The sequence below is a fragment of the Pantherophis guttatus genome, chromosome 4, assembly GCF_059756535.1.
Source record: "Pantherophis guttatus breed Tessera chromosome 4, ASM5975653v1, whole genome shotgun sequence".
Classification (NCBI taxonomy): domain Eukaryota; kingdom Metazoa; phylum Chordata; class Lepidosauria; order Squamata; family Colubridae; genus Pantherophis; species Pantherophis guttatus.
Window position 1 is genome coordinate 159357084 of NC_142066.1, and position 24937 is coordinate 159382020.

The 24937-nt window shown below is 46.8% G+C and overlaps 1 protein-coding gene across 1 annotated transcript; it reads left to right on the plus strand.

Annotated features, from left to right (window-relative positions):
* Nucleotides 1-12633: 12633 nt before the first annotated feature.
* LOC117656363 (uncharacterized) lies at nt 12634-18285 on the plus strand. The gene is made up of 5 exons (XM_087893704.1): nt 12634-12703; nt 13531-16748; nt 17390-17444; nt 17566-17789; nt 17868-18285. Exons 1-5 carry the CDS (start codon nt 12634-12636, stop codon nt 18189-18191), a joined length of 3891 nt encoding a protein of 1296 aa, XP_087749830.1. The 3' UTR covers nt 18192-18285.
* The last annotated feature ends 6652 nt before the right edge of the window (nt 18286-24937 follow it).

The window sequence follows — 24937 nt, forward strand, 5'->3', positions numbered from 1 at the left end:
AGCCAAAATGAGTTTTATCACTGGCACCAACGAGAGGGAGAAACCATCAATGATTTTTGTGGCCAGCCTCCGGGAAATCGCTACCAGGTGCGAGTTCATAAATCCCGAAGAAATGATGAAGGACCAGATCATCCTGGGGATGAAGGACCTCGCTCTACAAAAGAAACTGTAGATAAGGAGAGGGGTCTCATTCAAGGACGTTGTCCAGGGCTGCAGAATCATCAGACAACTCGGCAGCAAACATAAGGAAGACCAGCGGGGTGCACCACACATACCGGGAGCCCGACTGGTCAACCGAAGTTCCTGAGTTTGATGGCGACTGGGACGACACAGACGACACCATCCACCACGTGTACCCAGAAAAGTGGCAGAACCCCAGGGATGCGGAGAGCAGGCAGCCACGTTGCCCGGGCTGCATGGGTTTCCACACAAGGGCAGCTTGCCGTTTCTGGGACGTAACATGCCGCCAATGCCAAAGAAAGGGCCACATTGCTGAAGCCTGCAAAGCACCCCAACCCATTCCCTTTCAGCCGAAGCCTATAGCCCCATCAGGAAGACCAGGGAACCCTAGAGCTGGCCAGCAACGGAGCAGACGAAGAGAGGACCAATACCAAGCTCCCAGAGAAATCCATCACACAACCGTGGGACACACAGATGCATATGAGCAGGAGAAATACCACGCAGTCGTGACCATTGAAGGGGAACCATGCAAAATGGAGCGGGACACAGGGTCATATTTTACAATATTGTCCTGGCAAACAATCAAGAAGTTGAACCCAGCCGCAAGCAGGAAGTTCCTGAAGCCGCCAAATGTCTGCCTGAATGACTATCAAGGGAACCGGATAGAGATACTAGGCAGAATGGAGGTCAAAGTAACGTTCCACGAGTTCCAGGGCTGGCTGCCGCTCATGGTCGTTGGCAGCCACCAGACATCACTGCTGGGAGTAGAATGGGTTAAACCCCTGGGCTTGGACATCACTGGACTGCACAACGTAACCACCCATGAACTGGACCAGCTATTGGCAGAGTTTGCGGACGTCTTCGACGAGGGTCTAGGTCCGTGATGGCGAACCTATGGCACGCGTGCCACCTGTGGCATGCGGAGCCATATCTGTGGGCACACGAGGGTTGCCCTAGCTCAGCTCCAGAGTGCATGTGCACGCCAGCCAGATGATTTTCAGGCCTTCTGGGCCCACCCGAAGTCAGGAAACATGCCGTTTCCAGCCTCCGGACGGCCTCCGGGGAGGGGGGAGGCCATTTTTGCCCTCCCCAGGCTCCTAGAAAGCCTCTGGAGCATGGGGAGGGAGAAAAATGGGCCTACCTGGCCCACTGTGCCATCGCGTGCCAAAAGTGGTGGGAGCATGGGGGGGGTGTTGCACACGCATGCATGGGGGGGCAGGGCACATTGAATTATGGGGGTCGGCACGTGCACGCGAGACACCCCATCCCTCACACTCCCCACGCTTTTGGCACACAACGGCAAAAAGGTTAGCATCATTGGTCTAGGTAAATATACGGGGAAACCCATTTCATTTAACCTAGACCCCCATGTGACCCCCATCAGGCTCAAACCCCATAGGGTACCATTTGCCTTGCGGCCCAAGGTCGAGGAACAATTAGACAAGCTCATTGCCCAGGGAATCCTCGTGCCAACCGACCACGCGGTGTGGGAGACCCCCATAGTCACCCTCATGAAGCCAGATGGGTCCGTCCGCATCTGCGTGGATTACAAGTGTACACTGAACAAGGCAGCCAGAGGAGCTCCAGAAATGGTTTTAGACCCCCCACCTTTCCCTTGGAGGCCTCAAGAAGAGTGGTACCACAGGAAAGCCTATACCACTCTACTGAGCTCACTGGATGCTAAATTGTACCCTAGCATTCCAGATGGACTCACAGCTGGTGAGATTTGGGGGTTGTTGTATAGCTTGTTTAACAGTGATAGCTTGGGCTCCACCACAAGGCTTACATTAGAGTTCTACAACACCAAGCTAAGATTTGGGGCTAGCATGGCTGAGCACCTGGGAAAGTTGAAGGCACTCAGGGCAGAACTGGTGCTCAGGGACTACCCCATGACTGAGGCCAACATGATTGCAGTTATTCTGGCATCCCTGGACAAAAGTTGGGGCAATTTTATTGTCTCACTAGAGGGAACCAGGAAGGAAGCCATGACTCTGTTCTACCTCACAGGGAGGCTCAATGAGGAGGACAGGAGGCGTGGAGATGCAGGAAAATATGCCAGGGCCACAACTCAGCGCATCAACAGGAGGCACCAGAGTTCAGAGCAGGTGAACGCTCTACTCAAGTGTTTTATTTGTGGCTCTGAGGAGCATCTGAAGAAGGACTGTACCCATTACCAGCGAGGGCCCAAGCATGGTTCCAATCAAGGAAGGGGCAGGGGGCAGAGAAGGGGGCATGGCGGGGGCAAAGGTGTTGCTAAGGGCAATTTTGTATGTACTAGTAATCTCACCCCCGCCACCAAGGCTGATGGCCCCACTGGCCTCTGGTTACTGGACTCCGGGGCTTCATCCCACATTGCCAACATGAAGCAAGGTTTTAAGAGGTTAAGGAGAATTAACTCCTCCGTCAAGGTTGCCAATGGTGATAATGCTTTGGTTGTTAGGGAGGGCACTGTCTCTGTACCAGGGCTGGGCAATGTTGAAGGTGTGTTACATGCTCCCTCTATCGCCAATAACTTGTTGAGCATAATCAAGTTATGTGATGAAGGCAGGGTGGAGGTAGTGTTTCGTAAAAGGGGGAAGTCATGTCACTCAGAACAAAAAGGTAATTGGGAGTGTTACCATTATAAATGGTTTGCCATATTTCTCCCCCGAGAACCCAGCTACAGAGGACAGCCCATGGGGTGCCACCTCAGAAGGGGCCTGCGTGCAGAGAGAGAGAGAGAGGCCCTACAGCCAGCCCCAAAGGGTGTCTAAGGTGCATAAGACAGAGGCGGCCACTCCCAAGGGATCACAGTCAGCTCCTAGGCTGTCAGAGGGGCGCAAGGCCAAAGCAGTTGTGCCCATACTGCCTCAGCCAGCCCCACAGCCTCTCAAGGCCAATGCGGGCAAGAAACCCAAGCCCCAGCAGGCACCTAAGGCAGATAAGCCCAAGAAAGGGCCTAAGGTGCCGGCACCACCCAAGGCAACAAGAGCCAAGGGGGTGTCAGTGGGGAAGTCGCTTCATATCAAATGAGAGCGAAGAACAGGACGAAGAAGTCAACCTACCTGGTCCAAATGGGGAGGATGAGCCATCCAGTCCTGAGGGGGAAGACACGCCATCTTCACCTGACTCTTCACCTCCTGCGATGTTTCAGAGGCCCATGATGCCCAACGCCTGGGAACGAGAGCCTCCACATCCCAGTCGTGATCAGCCAGTCAGCGAGGAACCCGCAGAACAAAAGGGCGGTGAGTGGCAAGAGGTCAGGAGATCAAAGCGGTCCAACAAGCGGGTCCCACCAAGAGAATCGACATTGGGCATGTCACGTCTGTCAACAGCGTCGTGGCCACCCCAAAGGCTTTCTCTGACATCCAGGAGCTGCCCATCGAAGAACAGGAGAGATGGCAGCTCGCGATGGAACAGGAGATGGAGAGCCTGAGAAAGCTCAAGGTCTTCACCCCCCAGCAACCACCCAAGGAGAAGGTCATTGGCACAAGGTGGGTTTTCAAGGCCAGACCATTTGCCAATGGCCACTACCTGTACAAGGCTCGCATAGTAGCACAGGGGTTCGCCCAGCGCTACATGGAAGACTACATAGAGACCTATTCTCCGATCGTCCTGGCAGAAAGCGTCAAGGCCACCCTCGTAACTGCAGCTGCTCTGGGAAAAGAAGTCTACCAGTTCGACATCCAGACGGCCTACTTCCACGCCAACTTGGACTGGCAGATCTACGTGAGGGCCCCTCCTGGTTACCAGCAGGAGGGGGGAAATACATGGTTGCTCCAAAAGGGATTATATGGCCTCAAGCAGTCGGGGAAACTCTGTTACGACTGCCTTAAAAAGGGTTTAGAGAGAATTGGCTTCAGGGAATCTCATGCAGATGAATGTGTTTTCACACGTGACACCAAAGGTGATACAGAACGGGTTTTGGTCTACCTCCTATACATAAGGCCTGGCAAGGAAAGGTGTGATGAATTTGCCAAGGCCCTAGGGGAAAGATATTTGGGGCGTCCTTGGGGCGGATTGACAGGTACCTGGGTGTGCACATCTTGGCCACTAAAATGGGATTTGCCTTATCCCAGAGAGAAAAGATTGAAGAGTTGTTGGCCAAATGCAAAATGGCGGAGTCTAACCCAAAGCGTAGCCCCATACAAAGTGACTACTATGGCCACAATCACAAGGACAGCCCTGAATTCACAGATAATAAATTATAAATTTATTAGATAATAAATTATATCTGTGATTGGCTCCTTGCTATACATTAACAATTGGAGCAGGCCTGACATAGCTTTAGCTGTGAATCTATTGTCTAGGCACGTGGAAAACCCAAAGGAATTCCACTGGAATGCTGTTAAGAGGGTACTTAGATACCTCAGGGGCACGGCCGATGCTCTCCTTGTGCTGGAACCAGAGAAGGGGAAGCCGGCCCAGCTCTCCGCTTACTCAGACGCAGACTGGGATGGTAACGAGCATCTGGGCATCTCCTCCTCTGCCCATCCAAATTCAAGAAGATAACACGGCCACAATTGGGATCTCGGGGGCATACGCGGTGGGCTCTAGGTCCCACCACATAGACATCCGATACAAGAATGTCAGGCAGCTTGCCAGAATGGGGTTTGTACATATCAAACATTGTAATACAACCAATCAGTTAGCTGTCCTGTTCACAAAACCTGTGCCCATTGACCGACACAACCTTCTGTGCAAGCGTTTGTGTTTGGTCCTGTAAATGTGTACATGTCTATGACACCTGCTCGCCCCCTCACACATACTCACTGGTACCTGTCATTGGCTGGCAAGAAGGGGAATGGTTAGGTGTTTTGTGCCAGCCATGGCAGTTTCTTAAAAGGCCACCAGATGGGAGCAAAGAGGCACCTTTGATCCCACTGGTGGGTCAAGGGGCTCTGGCCCCTGCAGCCCCATTGGGGAGAGTTAATGGCCCTCCGGCCCCCTCACACACATTGGTAACAGAGGGGCCAGGGGCCCCTATAAGAACCCCTGCATAGGGGCTGCTCTTTGGCTCTTGTTCTAGCTCCCTTCGGGACTGATCCATGGGCTCAATCCAGGGATGGATGCCTCCATGCCAGGGAACTCATTTTCTCTACTTTATCTTTGAATAAAGCTATAATTGTTCACATCCCTGCATGCTGCGTTTTCCTTGGAAGTGCCCCAACAAACCATCGATCTTCGTGAGATCTCTCACACACCGCATGACCTGCCTGCTGGGAGGAGACTTCATAAGGGACCGGCTAGAAGGACAAGACAGCAGAGTCCAGCTGGCCAATGCAACTGGAGCTGCCTGAGCGAGGGACCAGGGTGGATGGGCAGCCATAAGGACAGACTGTCGCAAGAGAAAGGCTCCTGGATGGGTGGGAAAGAGGGCCAGGGGAACCCGGACTCCAGCAACCCTTTCGGCTGGACCAAACACGAGAAAGTCGACTGGAGATGCCTACAAGATGGACAGAGCTTCAAGGGCTCCCCTGTGGCACCACCTCAACTTTTGATGAAATCCTGCAGACGCTCCTGAAACTCGGTGCAATTTCTTTTTTTCTTTTCATTACATTTTTATTATTTACCTATAACTATATCGAATAGGGTGTGATCGACCTGGCATTTCATCCGCCATAAAGACAAAAGTGAAAACAGGTAACGTATATACTACTTGAACATTGCTAGTATTGTACAAATGTTTTTGACCATCATCTTCATCCTAATAGGACGATGCATATATAGGATCTCGTTCCAGGTCTGCCTGGCCTAATTGTTTTGTGTTCCAACTCCACCCCCGTGCTTCTATCCATTGAGAGAATCTGTTCCATATGTCATAATATTCGGTGTTAGGATACAGGAGAGACACTCCTGATTTCTGACAGCATCATCGAAGTCTGCAAATCCTGAAGAGTCCGAGGTCCACCTCTGGATCCCTCCTCTTAGGCCAACCCTAACCCTAACCATGGGGTGGGGAGTGGGGGAGGGTCTCTAACCTTAACAATGGAAGATAGAGGGGGGTGCAGTGGGAGGAAGAACTGCCTCCTTCCAGAAGACCCCAACTCTTCTCTCTCTTGGAAAGCGGGTGCTAATTTCAGGAACACACGTTCTGGGGGGGAAATCAGCCAAATTCCCTGTGAGTAGAAGCTGCTCCAAAAGTGCCAACTTTAAGACTTCTGGACTTCAACTCCTAGGATTCCTCAGGAAGCACAGCAGGCTCTGGACTTCTGGGAGTTGAAGTCCACAAATTTTAAAAGTTGTCTAGTTGGGGAACATCTGCACAGAGGAGTGAAGGACCAAGAGAGGTCTTTGCTGCCCTCTGCTGGATGGTTGTGGAACTCATTTCTCAAACACGTTTTCCTGTTGTTTTTTTCCTTGCTCCTTCCACTTTCGTTTTCTGAGCGCCCTGAAGACGAAGCAGAAGACTTTCCTTAGAAGAGATCCAGCAGAGAAGCAGATCCTCCTGCCGGTGGGGATTCCCGATTCCCTCCAACCAGGTGAGACCCCCTCCCCAACTGGCATTGGGTGGGGCATGGGAGGGAAGCGGGGCGAGCGCAGGGCTCCTCCTGGGCATCGGTGGAGGGCAAGTCAAGAAGAAGCGAGTCCTGGTCTCGGGCAGAGGCTGATGGGTGGCGGGGACGGCGGAGACCCGTCTCGGGAAAGGCGATCCTCAGAAGGGGATGACGGGAGAAGCGGAGACCCTCGGAGTCCCCTCTTCCTTCTTAGGCAAGGCAGCCGGAGGAGGGAGGGAAAAGCAGGCAACGGAGCCACAAGTCTGGCACAGAAGCAGCACCTGTGTTGTTGGGGGGGGGGGGAGATTCCAGGTAATTTAGGGAGGGGGGATTGCTCCTTTTCTGAAGCCAAAGAAAGAAAGAGCCGCAATTGAGTGCAGGGAAGGTCCCCTTCGTCCCCTTCCCCCTCCCCCTCAATGGCAGCTCCCTCCCCTCCCGGGAGCTTTTCCATGGAGGTGCTACATTCTGGCTCTCCTGGGGTGGGGGTGGGGATCAAGCTTTCTCTTCTAGTCCAAGCTCCTGCTCGTCCATTTCCAACAACTGCCTCTCCAACCTCTCTTTCAAAAGCCTCCAGGGTTGGAGCACCCACAACTTCCAGTGGCCGCCTGTTCCACTGGTGAACTGTCCTCCCTGTTAGGAAGTTTCCCCTTCATTCCAGGCTGCTTCTCTCCTTGATGAGTTTCCATCCCTTGTTTCTTCTCCTGCCTTCTCCTGCTTTGGAAAATAGGTGGACCCCCCCCCCTTCTTCTTTGGGGCAGCCCCTCAAATACTGGAAGACTGTTATCATGTCTCCCCAATCCTTTTTTTTTAAAGTCATAAACATTTTGAACACAGTTTACAGAAAAAAAGAACAAAAAGAAACAGATATATACTATATACTAATAACAATAGTAATGGTGCAACAGAATAATTGTAACTAAATTTCTCTCGATATTAGCTTTTTTGTAATCCTATGGGTTATATTGGCATCTTTATCCTTCTAAACTGTAACTCCAGGGAGATTCTTCGGTTGACCCAAGGGCTGTGACCCTAATCCAGGAGCTTCTCCTCTGCCTAAAAATGCCTGTCCAGAGGGATCCCACCTTTGATGGAGGAGTTGCCAATGTTGGCCTCCAGGAGGCTTCAGCACTGCCGCCAGCCGTGCCCTGAGACTGCTGCTCCTGCCCCACTGCTCTGGGCAGAGACCCTTCCTCAGCCGCCCCAGAAATCGGTCCAGCATCAGTGGGTGGGATGTGGCGTGTGCCCACATCCTGCATCCAGTGGTGGGATTTGAACAGTTTAACAACTGGTTCTCTGCCCTAATGACCAGCTGGGTAGGCGTGGCTGGGTGGCCATGTGACTGGGTGGCCGTGGCCAACTCGAGGTCACTCACGTTGATGGGCGCTTCCCCTCGCCTGGCCTCTGGTGAGCGTGGGGAAGCTGCAACGGTCGTAAGTGTGAAAAACGGTCACAAGTCACTTTTTTCAGTGCCACTGTAACTTTGAATGGTCACTAAATGAACTGTTGTAAGTCAAGGATTACCTGTAGAAAAATACAAGAAGCTTCTTTGCTTGAAAAAAGCTGCCCTAAATACCAATCCTTAGACTAGGAATTCCTGCAACCCGGAGTTACACATCAGGCAAGGGGCCAGGGGACCTTCAGGAATTAAAGTAGTTGCAATAAAATGATAAATACCAGCAGCCAAATCTTGCTCATAAAGTGAAACCCTTTAGCAGAGAGGTCATTTAAGCTCTCCAGAAAGTGGGTGGGCAGATTTGGGCTACAAAATGCCGAGCTATAGAAACAAATTAACAAATCATATAGGGAACCCAGGTTCACGTCTCTGCCCTCCCAACTTTGCCAAGCACGGCTGGTCTAACCTCATAAGATATCCCAAGGAAATCATCCGGATTTAAGGAAAGATCACAGGCCCCCCAGAAAGGCACTAAAAAAAAAATCAGTGCCAATCTTGCATCCTGCCTCTTGGAAGTACACCCCAAAAGGACAGTGCCAGGAACCACTAAAGCAGTGAAGGAAAAACCCCTCCCCAGATAGAAAAAGAAACCATGAGGCAGGAAAAAATTCAAACACAATACCAATAATTAAATCACAACAGTTTTAATCCTTTTAAAACTAAAACACAAACCTTGTCTGGCTGATTGCCAGAACTCACACCCCAGGCAAGCTCAAGAGTAAATACTTGAGATAAGCCTAATTACAAAGAAACCGATTAGCCCTAGAATGTATCAAAAAAGCAAACACAGTAGCTTGTTAAACCACTTACCAGAACAAATAGACCCAGGAACTAGCTAGCCAGATTTCTGAACCCTGCTTCTTTCCAGGAACAGAGAATAACCTTTTTCCTTCCAGGCAAAGCTGAATAGGGAAAATTATCCCATCAATAAACTCAGGATTAAAGGTCACCAAGCACAGAATTAAACTTCACCAAAACCCAGTTTTAGATCAAAATTCAGAAAGGGTATGTAAACTCACGTTTGAAAGTCAATCTTTCTAGCTATCCAAGAAGCCTTGCTGAACGTCACTCACCTTGGCTCCTTGTCATTAAAAGCTTCTTTCCAGTCTGTATTGTATCTGTCGGTTTCTCAGCTCATCTGCCAGGAAAGCATACTCTTTCTTGGATTTCAACATTTTAGGTGGTATTTCTTTAAATACTGCAACTTCTTGTCCTGCCACTTGCAATTTGTTTTTATAGGCGGCTTGTAAGATCTCATTTCTAATCCTTCTGGTGACAAAGTAGATTACATCTCTTGGTAGTTTCCTTTGTCTGCCTACCCATGAATTAACACGATAGATCCGATCAATTTGCCATTCAAGTTCTCCTCTGGGCTCTCCTGTAAACTGTGCCAGAGCTTCTTCAAAAATCTCTTTCAAATTTTCCTTAGGATTTTCTTTCAAGCCTCTTATTCTCACAGCAAATTCCATCATTTTGTATTGTGTCAGCAACACTTCAGCTTCTGTTTTATCAATCTTTGTTTGTGTTTCTTCAACTTTGCCATCTAAGATCTCATTGGCTTGAACAACCTCATCAATTCTATCTTCTACATGATTAACATGCTTTGCCAGTCCCTGGAGTGCAAGAACTATATCTTCCCTTATATGTTTATTTCTTGTCTTAATTATGTCCTTCATTTCTTCCATTTGTTCTGAGACTCCTTTAAATGCAAATGCAATGTCCTCTTTAAAGCCTTCTTTAATTTCTTTCACGGCTTCTTGAAACATCTCAAGTGTTAATATTTGTGCTTGTGGTTGTGGTTGTGGTTGTAATTGAGCTTGTGTATCTGCTAGAGGCAATAAAGTTTGCAACCTGCTAGTCTGAGCAGGGGAGCTTCCCGCACTCCCTGCTTTAGGCAGCACCAATTTTGTCTGCTTTGAAGCCATTTTAAAGTCACACAGTCTCAGAATCAATTCTTAAAGTTCTTATAACCAGTGAAGAAAAATCAGAAAATCTTTAAATTTTGATTCCCAAAGTCTAAAATACAATGTTAAATCCAAAAAGTTTTAAGCAGAGTTGTTAGCTGTAAGGCGTTAATGAGTTAACAAGTCTATAGGAACTTTCTTCTTAACTTTCACTTTCGTCTCTTTGTCTTAACGAGCCAGCACCATCTTCCCCTCCCTTTCCGCTTCAGCTCCGCTCTTAAAGGCTCGAAAAGAAGCGATGTTCCAAGGAATTAAAGTATAAATACTTGCAATTATGTAGTCTCCTGTCTTTGTTCAGCCTGCTTCAGTTATCAATTTGTATCAATTAGTAGCAGGGGCGGACGTGGCGTTTTCCTCTGCCTTCTGGCAGAGTCGTCCCGGCTTTGGAGCTTTCCCAGGCTCTTGGGGAGCTCTCACCTTTCGAGCCCCAGAATTAATTCTAGGGCTCTTAGGGAGCTCTACCCTGCGCCTGGCTGCTCGCTTCCCCCTCTTCTCCTGGGGGGGAAGGTTCTTCGCCGCTAGACAGCTGGTTTTTTGCTGTTCTAGCGGCTAACAAAGTCGCGGGGCTAGCGCTCCACTGGGGAGCATCCACAACGTCCTACGGAGCTGCCGGAAGCCCTTGAGGAAGCCACTGAGGAATGCTTTATTGCGTGTCTGGAAGAAATATCAATACAAGTTAAATGAAAAGATACCTATATGGACAGTACCCAGGCACACAATAGAAAACACGAGTATAGAAAGTAGACAGGATGTATTCACATATATAGATATTCTTAACACCGAAAGAGGTATATTAAAACTAAAACCTGTGAATGTGTTGAAAGAGGAGAAAATAATTCAAACTTGGTTTCAGTATGTACAATTACAAGCCCGATGGAGAAAAGACCAGAAAATTGGTGTTATACAAAGTGATGAAAATTTAATAAAACAAATTAGAGACCAAAGTCTAATGCATATAAAAAGATTGTATAATGTTCTGATAGAGATAGACTCGGAAACAGAGCTAGTTAAGGATTGTATGATAAAATGGGCGCAGAACTTTGAACAACCAATAATGATGGAAACTTGGGAAAAAATATGGGTAACAAATGTGAAATTTACTCAAGCGCAAAATTTAAGGGAGAATTTTTATAAAATGTTTTATAGATGGCACCTAGATCCAAAAAAGTTATCTCGTATGTATCCGAATGTACAACCAAAATGTTGGAGATGTAATTGTGAGGAAGCTACTTATTTTCATATTTGGTGGACATGTAAAAAGGTTAAAGCGTTTTGGATAAAAATTTGGTGGATTTTACAAAATATTCTCAAAAAGAGGTTGAAATTTACACCACAGCTGTTTCTGCTGGGTATAGTTACGGATTGTACGGTTATAGAGACTAAATTGATTCTGAATTTAATAACTGCAGCAAGACTGTTGGTGGCACAATATTGGAAAAAGCAAGATTTACCTACAATCCAAGAATGGACTTTGAAAGTTATAAACCTAGCGGAAATGGCAAAAATTTTGGCGTATTTGAAGGAACATTCAAATGAAAGATACCTAAGGGATTGGAGAAGATGGATAGATTATATCCAAAATAAATACCAGAATAAGAAATTACAGATAGGTTATGAATGACTATATAGATATTTGGTGTGTTTTTAAATAACTAAGTTAGTAGGGAAATTAGGGAATTGAAGGAACAAGAGACGTGGAATGTTATAATTATCTAGATTAGAATTAATTATGATTGTTGAAGGTTATACCCTGTAATTTGTTCTGGGAAGAGGAGGGGGGAGGTGGGTGGTTGGGAAGGGAAGGGGGTGCAGGAGGTGGGGAAGGGGAGGAAATATGTAAACTTTTTGTAAAACTTTTCAATAAAGAAAAAAAAAAGCTTCTTTCCGGCAGCTCTGCTTCATTATTCAATTATTTCTTCAAAGTGCTGATCATTGCATCCCGGCTGAAAGAACTCCAACAGGGTAGTATTTCCTCCCAACAGCAGTGTAAAAAAGCTTAAAACAACCCTTCCCCTTCAAGAAAGTCAAGTGCCAGCAAAGTACCAGCAAATAAAAAAAAATTAGCCCCTCAGGGACAGTAAGTCTAGGCATACTGCCAAGAATGTCAGGTTAGGCATACTGACAGCATGTAAGGTTAGGAAAAAATCCTCACAAGCCTGCACTGCCAAGTCTTTTTGTTTCAAATGTTAGATCTCTCCCTAATAAGATTGAGGAGCTGGAACTTACTATCTCTCTGCAGAAAAACATTCGGGACTGCTGTGTCATGGTCTTTACAGAGACGTGGCTTGACCCTACCATTCCAGGAGAGGCTATTGAATTACCAGGACACTCAGTTTATCGAGCGGATAGAACCATGGTCTCTGGGAAGAGCAGAGGAGGGGGACTATGTGTTTACATAAATAACAACTGGAGCACAAATGTTAAAATAATGGACACTCACTGTTCTCCTGATTTGGAATACTTGGCAGTGAAATGCCGCCCCTTTTATCTGCCTCATGAGTTTAACATCAGGATAACAACTGCAGTATATATACCTCCTGATGCTAACACGACCGCAGCCATGAGTCCCTTGCTAACTGCTATTAGCAAACAGCAACAGGCCTACCCGGATGGAGTGCTGGTGGTTGCAGGTGATTTCAATCAAGCCAACTTAAAGACTGTCCTCCCTAAGTTCTATCAGTATGTAGACTGTCCCACTAGAGGGAAAAATACCTTGGATCAGGTATATAGTTACATCATGCACGGATACAGGTCTATGCCTTTACCCCACCTGGGACAGTCAGATCATATATCTGTGTTCTTGATCCCATCATATAGACCTCTTATCAACAGAATTAGACCATCGATTAGAGAAAGACAAGTGTGGCCAGCGGGTGCATCGGAGCAACTTCAAGATTGCTTTGGGAGCACTGATTGGGCACCGTTTGAGGAGGACAATATTGACACTTACACTTCAACAGTACTGTTTTACATTAAAAGCTGCATTGATGTTGTCACTACCATCAGACAAGTACGGGTGTTCTCTAACAACAAGCCCTGGATAAATAGAAAAGTGTGTCTTTTATTAAGAGCAAGAAATGCTGCTTTCCGTTCTGGAACAGTATAGTGAGGCAAGAGCTAAACTGAAAAGGGGTATCAAGGACCCTAAAGCTACATACAGACGGAGGATTGAACATCTTTTTGTGAACTCAGACTCTGGTCGGGTATGGCAAGGTCTGCGACAAATCACAGGACAAAGCAATAGAAATAGTTTGCCTGGGAGTAGTGACTCTTTGGCTGAGCAGCTAAATCAACTCTTCAGCCGTTTTGAGGTGGACACAGGAACTACCATCATTCCAGCATTTACCACTGATGGTGCACCATTAACATCTACCATCGTTCAAGCTCTGTCTCAGCTGCAATTCTTTTGGAGGTCAGGTTTCACATTTATCTTCATGTCGTCTTGTGTTCCATGCAGGGTTCACCCTTTGGGATCACAGCTCTCTTCAGAAGGAACTAACAACCAAGCCTCAGCCCAAGACAGCAACTGTAATCATTGCATCTGACAGCATTGATGACAAGACCTCTGCCCTGGACATCTCAGGATCCCTCAAGGCCAGTTTCCTTGGAGGGCTGATTGATATGAGAGGGTCAGCAGAGTATCTCCATGACACCAAGAAGTCCAAGAAACAGGCCAGAGTCACCGTTCAGTACAAAACCACCACCAGGTATGAACAGTTGACAATGAGCCACCTAGGAATCCAGAATGTCTCTCATCCAACCATCTTTGAGCAGGGCACAGCCACCCATGTGGTCACCGCCATCCTCTATGGAGCCCAGGCCTTCTTTGTCTTTGACCGAGATGATTCTTCAATGGAGATGGTAAAAAATATGGAAGGAAATCTCCATGTTACAATTAAGAAGATGATATCCGCCACAGGAGAAGCAGAGGTCAAGCTAAATGAAGAAGAGAGAGAGAATGCTTTGATCTTCAGTTGCACATTCCATGGAGACTTTTCCTTGGACAAAAATCCAGTGACTTTCCAAGATGCCATGAAAGTTTATGAAACTCTCCCAAAAATGTTAGGGGAACATGGGGAGAAGGCTGTGCCTATGAGGGTCTGGCTCTACCCGCTGACCAAACTGGACAGCAGAGCAGCTAAGATGGTCCGTGAGATCAGCCTAACATTGATCTTTGATGCTCAAGACATCTTGGAGGAACTCAACGAAATTGAGATGCAAAGCAATGACGTAGCCAACAGTGCTGACAAATTCCCTGAAATCAAGAAAAAGATCCAGAATTTCAAGAATCTGTTAAAGCAACACAGGCAGACTTTCCAAAAACAGATGGCCAGAATGTTGCCTTCTATCCGGGGAGGAGGGCAGGAGGAAGGGACCCTGGTGGACCTCTTGATGTCCATCAGGGAGTCGCCCTTCAATAGCCAAAGGCTCTGTGAATTTCTGGACACCAAGGAAAGAGAAATTAATCATGTCAACTCTTATTTGACTATTCTAAGTGAAGAAAAAGTTATCTCATCCAAGACCAAGCTGGAAAAAATAGTTCTTGACCCACAGAATTTATATGTAGTCTCCTTTATATTCACTTCTCTACATAAAACAGAGCCGTTTCTGTTGAGCCTACAGGATTGGCTTCATGATCATTTGGTGCAAGAATCCATGAAGTCGACAAGGTCCAGTCTTGGGCAGGAGGAGGACACACCCTGGTTTGAAGACAAGGAGAGGACCCGCAATGCTCGCCGAACTGCCAAATCCATCAAAGACTTTTTGAGCGTCAATCAATCCAATGAGAAGGTCCGCTTTGTTGTGGCCTCTCTCCCAGATCTGGACACACCAGGCCCTACCACGTATCTTTATGAAGAGGGAGAGCTGGTCAGCAAGAACTTTGAGTTGCCATCAAAACCTCTCACATTCCTGATCAGTGAACTGAGACATGACAGCATTCAACTGAAGTTTCAGCCAGCTGAATATGGAAAGGCTTCCATCTCCAACTATCTGGTAGAGTACAAGATTACAGGGGAAGAAAACTGGAAGACCGTGAGGACAAAGGATGCTGGGGAGATGTTCCTGCTGAAAGATCTGTCTCCAAATGTAGCCTACCTGTTCCAGTATGCTGCTTGTTGCAAGGTAGGCCTTAGTAAATCCAGTGAGCTGAGCCCACCCATAAAGACCCTTCCCACCAGCCCTCCTGAGGAATTAAGAATGATCACTGCAGCATCTTCAGTCATCTCTGTGGCCTGGATGAGTCCCAGCATCATTGCCTCAGGAATTGCGGTCAAGGAGTACAAGGTGGAGTACAGAATGGTGGAGGCTGGAATTGGGAGTGTCCAGTGGACTGAAAAAAGGACTGGGAGTAAAATAGAGGTTTATTCCATTGAAGGTCTGAATCCCCAGATGGCGTATAGAATACGGGTGTTGGCCGTGTGTGATAATGGAGTTCTGGGTGTCCCCAGTGAGGAGGTTGAGGTCTCCACATCCCTGGAGGAAGAAAGTGCAGACAATATAATCCGACAGTTCCTTCAGGAAAGCTCCCTGGTGGAGGACAGGCAGCCATTAGTGTTCGCCCTTCCTCTGAAGAAAGTCCCCTCAGATTCCTCCAGATCCTGTTTCATGTACCAGGTTGGAAAGGAGAACCCAGAAGTGCCCAACAAAGTGATCCTGGTGATGGGAGCAACAGGGTGTGGGAAAACCACTCTGATCAACGGGATGATCAATTATATTCTGGGTGTCCAGTGGGAAGATAATTTCAGATTCAAACTCATTCATGAAACCACCCAGAGAAGCGAAGCTGGAAGGAGGACGTCTGAAGTCACAGCCTACGTGGTGAACCATCAGAAGGGCTTCCGAATTCCCTATTCTCTCACAATCATTGACACTCCAGGATTTGGAGGCACAAGAGATGCAGAGCAAAACAAATTGGTGGAGAAGCAGCTCCTGGAGTTTTTCTCCACCCCAGGGGGCAGTGACCACGTGGATGCCATCTGCTTGGTGGCCCAGGCCTTCCTTGCCCATTCAACTCACACCCAGAAATGCATCTTTGATTCCATGCTCTCCGTGTTGGGAAAAGACGTGAAGGATAACATCCAACTCCTGATCACCTTCTCAGATGGGGGGACCCCACCTGTCCTGGAGGCCCTCAAGGAGACTGACCTGCCAGGTGCTCAGGACGAGTCGGGAATCCCTCTGCACTTCAGATTCAACAATTCAGCTGTCTTTGCTCCCCGAGAATATGGAGGAAGCCATAATGGTGCTGCTAAAATGTTATGGAAAATGAGCATTGAGAGCATGAAGGATTTCTTTGACTCATTAAAGATGTTGGAAACCAAAAATTCAACCTTGACCATGGAGTTCTTGAAGAAACATCAGGAACTGGAAGCTGCTCTTAGAAGACCTCCCCCTCCTAAGGTTGAGCAAGTGCACCCAAATAGTTTCCAGATCAGTATTGATCCGGTAGCCATCGGGAAGGCTTCGGTCTCCAGGTACCAGGTGGAATATCGCTTTGCAGGAGAGGAAAATTGGAAAAGTCTCAGTTCCAAAGGCCCAAAGGATCAATTCACCCTGGAAGATGTCCGCCCAAATCTTCAGTACCAATTCAGATGTGCAGCTGTGACTCCGGGAGGGCTCAGTCAGTGGAGTGAGGCGATCACTTGCATCTGTCCTACGGGGAGGCCTGCTGAGGTAACTGGTGGAGGAGGAGGAGGAAGAGGGGGAGGAGGAGGAGGAGGAGGAGGAGAATTAGAATAGCCTGATATTAGTTGTGGATGCTCCATCTCTGGAGATTCTGAAGAAAGGAAACCAAGGGTGAAATTATATAGGGCCTCCTGCTTGAGCAGGGGGTTAGATGAGAAGACCCCCAAAGTCCCCCACTCCCCACTCAGGGAGGAGAGCCATGGGGCAGGGGGGTTCGCGAGTGATGGGCGGGGGAGGGGAGGGGGTAACCTAGAGGAAGAGGATCTGGGGGGACCCTTGGAGACAATGTGGAGCTGCGACAGGAGCAACTAAGGCCCCAGAGAACAGGGTCTCTTCGAGCATGAAGTTGGCTGTGGGGAGCTGACAGCCACTTTGGACATCAACCCCCCCCCGTTCCTGAAACCCCCAAAGTGCAGGGTCCCAAGAATTGAAGGGCTGCATAAAAAGGGGGGTAGTGGTGTGGGGGGGGAAAGGATCAGATGGGTCTGCCTCAAGGGCAGTGAGGAGGGGGTGGCTCATTTTTAACCCCCCCCCAATTCCTCCCTGTGTCTTCTGGGGGAAGAGAGTTTGTGCAACCTCCCTGCAAGGCAGCCTCTCCTTTGGCTGACTCTGTTTCTCTTTTCACCCAGAAATCCCGGCTTTTGTGCTGTGCGACTGCTCTGGAAACGGCTGGAAGCATCCAAGGTAAAGTCTTGGTCCCTGGGGGGTGGGGGGGGTGGAGGGGGGGGGGAGCATCTGTCCTGGGTGGAGGGACAGGCTTTACTGACCAATCCCCCTTTTCTCTCCTCTCCCCTTTGGGTTGCAGGGCCTGAACGGAGGATCGTCCTGGTGGGCAATTGGAGAAGTGGGAAAAGTGCGACGGGAAACACAATCCTGGGAAGGGAAGTCTTTCAGTCTAGGCAGTCACTTCTGCCAGTAACACAAAACTGCCAAAAGGAGGAGGCGCAGCTGAAGGGCAGGAAGGTTGTGGTTGTTGATACGCCTGGATTTTCCTCTTCCCATCGTCCAGACAAGGATACTGCTGCAGAAGTGAGAAAGTGCATGAAGTTTTGCTCTCCAGGTCCCCACGTCATTCTGCACGTGATGCATCCTTTTTTTTCCTTCCAGTGGGAGACGAACGTGGTTCAGCAGATCAAAGAGGTTTTTGGCCTTAAAGCCAAGGATTACACGATCCTTTTGCTCACCCAGAAAGATCGCCTGGAAGGTAAATCTCTACAAAGTTTTATGTATTCCAGAGGGGAAAATCTGAAGAAATACATTATTGAATGTGGGAACCGGATGTTGGCTTTCAACAACTGGGCCACAGGAGCTGAACGAGAGGCTCAGGTGGCTGAACTGATGACCATGATTGATGACCTAGTGTACAAGAACACCTGTGCTCCTTATTACACAGAAGACATGATGAACATCAACAAAAGACCCAACTTCTGATTGTTTCCATCAGAGACCAGGAAGTCTCTCTGATTGAGCCTCTCCTCCCAAAGGCCCCTTCAAGCTTCCAAAGGAGATTTTGCTGTTGCAACTATTATATAGCTTCTCAGCTTCCAATGAATTATGGGGGGAGGGGAGAGAGAACTTAGGTTTCAGACATGAAGATCCCAGCTGTGAGTATCTATAGATACTTTCACAGACATTATGTAAGGAATGCTCCACTCCTAGCAGTGGTGGGATTCAATTTTTTTAACAACCGGTTCTGTGGGCGTGGCTTAGCTGGGGGTGTGGCTTAGTGGTCATGTGACCGGGTGGGCGTGGCTAGCTGGTCATGTGACACCCCCCATGGGCGTGGCTAGCTGGTCATGTGACCGGGTGGGCATGGCTATGTGTATAGGGACTACTCAGAGGGTTGAAAAAAGTCATTTCTGACTGGTCCTCACACTTTTGACTGGTCCTCGCACTTATGACCATCCTCACATTTATGCCCGTTGCGGCATTCTTAACAACCGTGTCACTCATTTCACAACTGCTTCTCTTCATCATGGTGACAAGATAGGGCAAAAATGTAAAATGTGAGGACAGTCATAAGTTCAAGGACTGGTCAAAAGTGTGAGGACCAGTAAAAAATAACTTTTTCAGCCCTCTGAGTAGTCCATAGGCATAAAAGGATACAGCAATAGAGAGGGATGAAGGAAGGGAAGGGAAATTAGAGTAGGAGTGAGGGTAAGAGAGGGAGGAAGAGAGGAGGAGAAGGAGAAAGGAAGAGGAAGTAGGGAGGAGAAGAAGAGGGGGAGGAAGAGAAAGTAAGAAGGAAAGAAAAGAGAGAGGTGGTAGGTTTGAGGAGAAAGATTGCTGTACTATAAAAAAGATGAAAGGAAAGAAAGCCAACCCCAAACAAATATAAAGATATTAAGATAAAGAATGAATTGTTAAACTTTAAAGAATAAAAGAGAACAAATATGAATAAATAGCAATAATTAGAAACACACATACAAACATACAATGTATTTTCTTTGTTCAAAGAAAATACATTGTATGTTTGTATGCGTGTAATACTCTGTTCAATTTGGCCGGTTCACAAATTTAAACAGTGTTTAGTCATTTCAATTAAATTTACAATTTCTATATTTTCTTTTTGCCATATTTATTCCTCATCTATTTTTTTAAAAAAAACAATATTACCCTTCATCCTCATCTCTAATCTTAATCAAATTCAGTTTTTCCCTTCTATTCTATATTATACCCCTTCCCATTGTCATCTATTTTTATATCCATCCTCACATTGGTTAATTATGTAATTATGTAATACAGTTGTTTAATACAAATTCAACATTTTAATATAAATCAATTAGTTATATAACTATCTTTTTTGTATATTAATCAATATGAACATGAATATTCCAATTATTTCCATGCAATCCAATTTCTTATAAATCAATTAATTATATTTACCAATAATAATAAACCAAATAATTTCCCTCATATATTTCTCCAAACCACAACTTAACCATTTCTGCTTTCAACACAATATACAATTAATAGTAACTCAATTATTACAATTCCCTAGTTAAATAGAGTTTTTTTCTTTTGTGTTTTAAAATCCTGAACTCTCCTCTTTTGCCCTAAATTTCCCATTGTTTGCAGTTTTGCACCTACCTTTTTTGGTGAGGAAAAAGAAATCGCTCTCTGCCTCATTTTGTCACGTTGCAGCAAAGACCCTGTTTTACTTTCAGTTTTGCTTTTTCAGCATAGCTAGGGGGACAAAAACCTGCTCCAGCACTCTTTGCAACAGATGACAGTCGGGAGGCCGATCTAATCAATTTGTGCTAATTAACCGATGCTGAAGCTGAAAGGGGCTGTTTTTCTTGCTGTTTGCTTGCAAGGAGGTAAGTGCTGCGAGGCACAGGCCAAAGGGTGGGAGCCATCCTCCTTGCCACTTAGCCCCCCCGTCACTCCCTTTTGCCTCTACCGCCCCCTTGCCACCCCCCTTGCCTCTTACCGCCCCCTAAGGCATCCCACTGCCCCCCAGGGGGTGGTACCGCCCACTTTGGCAACCACTGGCGTAACTACTTAAGAACCGGTTCTACCAAAGTAGAATCCCACCACTGGGTTTACCCATTTATTTTTGCAGGCGTAGGTCTACTCATTTGTTTTCTTTTAACACTGATCAGCTGTAGGGCGGCCCTTTGAAGCCCCGCGGCAGCTGCGAGGCCAAAAAAATTATAAAAAACACCGAACCGTTTGTTAAATTGCTGGCTCACCCACCACCCAGTGGTGCGGAGGGGCGGGGTAAGGGGTGGGGCGAGCCAGCAATTTAACAAACGGTTCGGCCGAACCTCCTAGAACCGGCAGAATCCCACCACTGACTCCTAGTATGGGAAAAGGTTAAAGCCAAAAACATATATCTTAGGACCCGGGTACTTGCGAGACCAACTTCTGCCATCAATAGCCTCCCACCGGCCAGTCCGCTCACACAGAGAGGGACTCCTCAGGGTGCTGTCGGCTAAGCAATGTCAGCTGGTGACACCCAGGGGGAAAAGCCTTCTCTGTGGGACCCCTGCCCTGTGGAATGAACTGCCCCCGGAAATACACAAGATCTCCGACCTCCGTGTGTTTTGCTGTGCCCTTAAGACCCTACTGTTTCGCCAGGCAGGGCTAACTATGTAATTATTTTATATTATTTATATTTTATATTTAAATTGGGGGTTTTAATCTGGGCCGAAATTGTGTAATATTTTTAATAATTTTAAATTTTGATATTTGTGTATTCTTTGTTTTTAATAGGCTGTACACTGCCCAGAGTCCTTCGAGAGAGGGGCGGTATAGAAATAAAATAATAATAATAATAATAATAATAATAATAATAATAATAATAATAATAATAATAATAATAATAATAATAATAATATTGCAGGATCGTGCTGAGGATTTTGTGCAATTCCTGCATGATAAAGTCACTCGGATTCAGGATGGCTTGGACTCCGATTGGATGAGTCCACGGGAGGAGACGAGGGCAGGTCTTGAGAATGTTATCTGGGAGGAGTTTGATCCTGTGGCTCCCGAGGATGTGGACAGGGTTCTGGGTAAGATTAGTGCCACCACGTGTTTATTGGACCCGTGTCCCTCCTGGTTGGTATTGGCCTCCCAGGAGGTTACACGAGGCTGGCTCCAGGGGATTATAACTCCTTCTCTGAGCGAGGGTGCCTTTCCTGCCACCTTGAAAGAGGCGGTAGTGAGGCCCCTCCTCAAGAAGCCTTCCCTGGACCCGGCTGAATTAGCCAACTACCGTCCGGTCTCCAACCTTCGTTTTGTGGCGAAGGTTGTTGAGACCGTGGTGGCACGACAGCTTCCCCGACACCTGGATGAAGCTATCTATCTGGACCTGTGCCAGTCGGGCTTCAGGCAGGGGTACAGCACAGAAACGGCATTGGTCGCGTTGGTGGATGATCTCTGGAGGGCTCGGGACAGGGGTTGCTCCTCTGTCCTAGTCCTATTAGATCTCTCAGCGACCATGATATCATGCTGCGGCGGTTGAGGGGGTTAGGAATAGGGGGCACCGTTCTGTGGTGGTTCTCCTCCTTCCTCTCTGACCGCTCGCAGTTTGTGTTGGCAGGGGGACAGAGGTCAACCTCGAGGCATCTCGCATGGGGAGTGCCGCAAGGGTCGGTCCTCTCGCCCCTCCTGTTCAACATTTATGTGAAGCCGCTGGGTGAGATCATCCATAGTTTTGGGGTGAAGTGTCATCTGTACGCTGATGACACTCAGCTGTACATCTCCACCCCAGACCACCCCAACGATGCCCTTGATGTGATGTCTCGCTGCCTGGAGGCTGTGCGGGTCTGGATGGGCAGGAACAGGCTCAGACTCAACCCTTCCAAGACCGAGTGGTTGTGGCTTCCGGCGTCCCGATATAGTCAGCAGGTGCCATCGCTGACTATTGGGGGTGAATCTTTGCCCCCCACAGAGAGGGCTCGCAATCTGGGTGTCCTCCTGGATGCACGGCTGTCTTTAGAAGAGCATATGACGGCCGTGGCCAGGGGGGCCTTTTATCAGGTCCGCCTGATTCGCCAGTTGCAGCCCTTTCTGGACCGGGATACCCTGCGCACAGTCACTCACGCCCTTGTTACCTCCCGGTTGGACTACTGTAATGCTCTCTACATGGGGCTCCCCTTGAAGAGCACTCGGAGGCTCCAACTGGTCCAGAATGCGGCTGCGTGGGTGGTTATGGGTGCAACCCATTGCGCCCACATGACACCCCTCCTGCGCGAGCTGCACTGGCTCCCAGTGGTCTTCCGGGTGCGATTCAAGGTGTTGGTCACCACCTTTAAAGTGCTCCATGGCACAGGACCCGGGTACCTTCGAGACTGTCTTCTGCCACCAATAGCCTCCCACCGGCCAGTCCGCTCCCACAGAGAGGGTCTCCTCAGGGTGCCATTGGCCAAGTCATGTCGGCTGGCGACACCCAGGGAGAGGGCCTTCTCTGTGGGAGCCCCAGCCCTGTGGAATGAACTGCCCCCGGAAATTCGCAAGATTTCTGACCTCCGGGTATTTCGCTGCGCACTTAAGACCCTATTGTTCCGCCAGGCTGGGTTAGCAACATAATTTTAAATTGGATGTTTTAAATTTTTGGGGTTTTAAATTAAGCCAAATTTATTTAATACTTTTAAATTATTTTAAATTGATGTCTATTCTGTTTTTAAATAGGCTGTACACCGCCCTGAGTCCTTCGGGAGAAGGGCGGTATAGAAATAAAATTATTATTATTATTATTATTATTATTATTATTATTATTATTATTATTATTATTATTATTATTATTATTATTATTATTATTATTATTATTATATATCAAAATACCAGTCTGGCTTTCAACAATGGAAGCACTGATGCATGCAAATGGGATAAACTTGGGAAACATTGTAACGTATAAAGATATTTTAAATGAGGAAGGGGAACTTGAAACTAAACAGGAATTGCCAAATCAAGGGGTGGACCTCGCATGGTGGCCACACTTGCAAATACAGTCAAGATGCGAAAAAGATGTAGAGAAATATGGTTTCTATAAAGAGCCAACAATACTTGATCAGATACTATTAGGTGTGGATGAAAAGTTAAGAAAGAGACTTCCGGTTGACGAGCTGCAGCGACATGGTGCTGAGTGAGTGATCGTTACTCCTCAACACCGCTTGTCACCGTGTTTTGGGGATCCTTTCGGGGGAGCGGGACCTGGAGAGCCCTGCAGACAATAGAGAGAGCCGGGTGAGTGAGAAAGCGAAGCGCAAACGCTTCTCGCAAGACCGGGCAGGTCTGTCAAACCAACACGCGTGAGTCAGCCATTCAATGGCAGACCTGAAGCTCTAGTAGCCGGCAACAAGATGGGAAGCAAGGAAGATCAGAGGCTGCAGTGTCGAAATTGAAACATGCTTTTCCTGCCTATGCGAAATTGGACATCAAAAGAAGGGGTCGGCGGAGTCGGGCGTGAAGGGCTCAGAGAGGAAAAGAGTGGCGACTGCGATTAGAGAAGCAGATTCAAAGACTACAGAGCTCGACAAGCCGGCGCAGAGAACGAAAGATTGATGACGCGAGACCAACTGCGTAAAAAGAGGTTTGGCAGGCACAGCGAGTAAGAAGAATAAAGAATAAAGAATCCAGGAAAAAAACTTTTTTTTTTCGTTGCCTATAGCAGTAAACTAGTGGAGGGTGAAGCAAGTTGGAGATTTGACTCTACCTGACTGTACCAGAGAACAGGAAGTGCACCCGTTATAGAGATCTGATAGAGCAACAATTGAAAGGACTGGCATAGAGACAATCTAGCAGTGAGAACTACCATAGAGCACTGACTTTGATTAATGAATGGGAAAAAGAAAGGCTTGGAGAAGATTGGAGGCTGAGTAATAAAGAACATTACACTTTCTAAAAGGAAAAAAAAAAGGAAACCGAGGGGTTTGATATTTTCTTTTTTCTTTGATAATCCTTTCTTTAATATTCTGACTTTTTATATATTAATATTAATACTAATAAGAACTATTAATTTTTATATCAATTAATTTTTGATCTTTTCTCATATATAATATATATTCTTATACAGCCTATTAGATTTATATTTAACTATTTAATTATATTTACTCGCATTTACAGTACCTTTTTATATTAACTTATTTATATATAGCTATATAAGATTTTGTATCTGAAATTAACTTTAAGAATTAAGTTGGACACAGAAAATTAAGTTATAGATTATAATTGTACTTTATTCAGGAAGTAGTGTGATTTAAGTTATTAAGAAAGGCTAGATAATCATTGTGTGTTAGGAGGACTTGAATTAATTATTTGCAAGTATAATCAATTTCTATTAACTAATTAATTATTAACTGCTAAATTAATTAAGTACAAACTAACTATAAACCGTAAATTAATTTCTATTACTAATATTGCAAACTAAGTGATACTTTTCTAAGATATTGATTGGACATAGACTGTTAAATCGATATTGATTGATAAATAGACTTTTCCCATATCTGAAAATCAGAAAAGGCATTAGTAATATAAAACAACAGATAATATTAGACAAAAGAGGCGGCAGCCAGTGAATGATAATCTGGAGAAACATTGAGAGAATAATTAGAGAGCAAAAAATAATCCTGAAAGAAATGACAAGCATGTCATCAACGATTCTGAAAACTGGAAAAAAGACACCCTCTAATCCCACCATAACTATGACCTCCCCAGCTACTCAGAAATCA

Coding starts and splice junctions, on each gene's coding strand:
- LOC117656363 (XM_087893704.1), top strand. CDS start 12,634: ATGAGTCCCTTGCTAACTGCTATTAGCAAACAGCAACAGGCCTACCCG. Junction 16,749..17,389: donor CTACGGGGAGGCCTGCTGAG/GTAACTGGTGGA, acceptor CTTTTCACCCAG/AAATCCCGGCTTTTGTGCTG. Junction 17,790..17,867: donor ACAAGGATACTGCTGCAGAA/GTGAGAAAGTGC, acceptor TTTTCCTTCCAG/TGGGAGACGAACGTGGTTCA.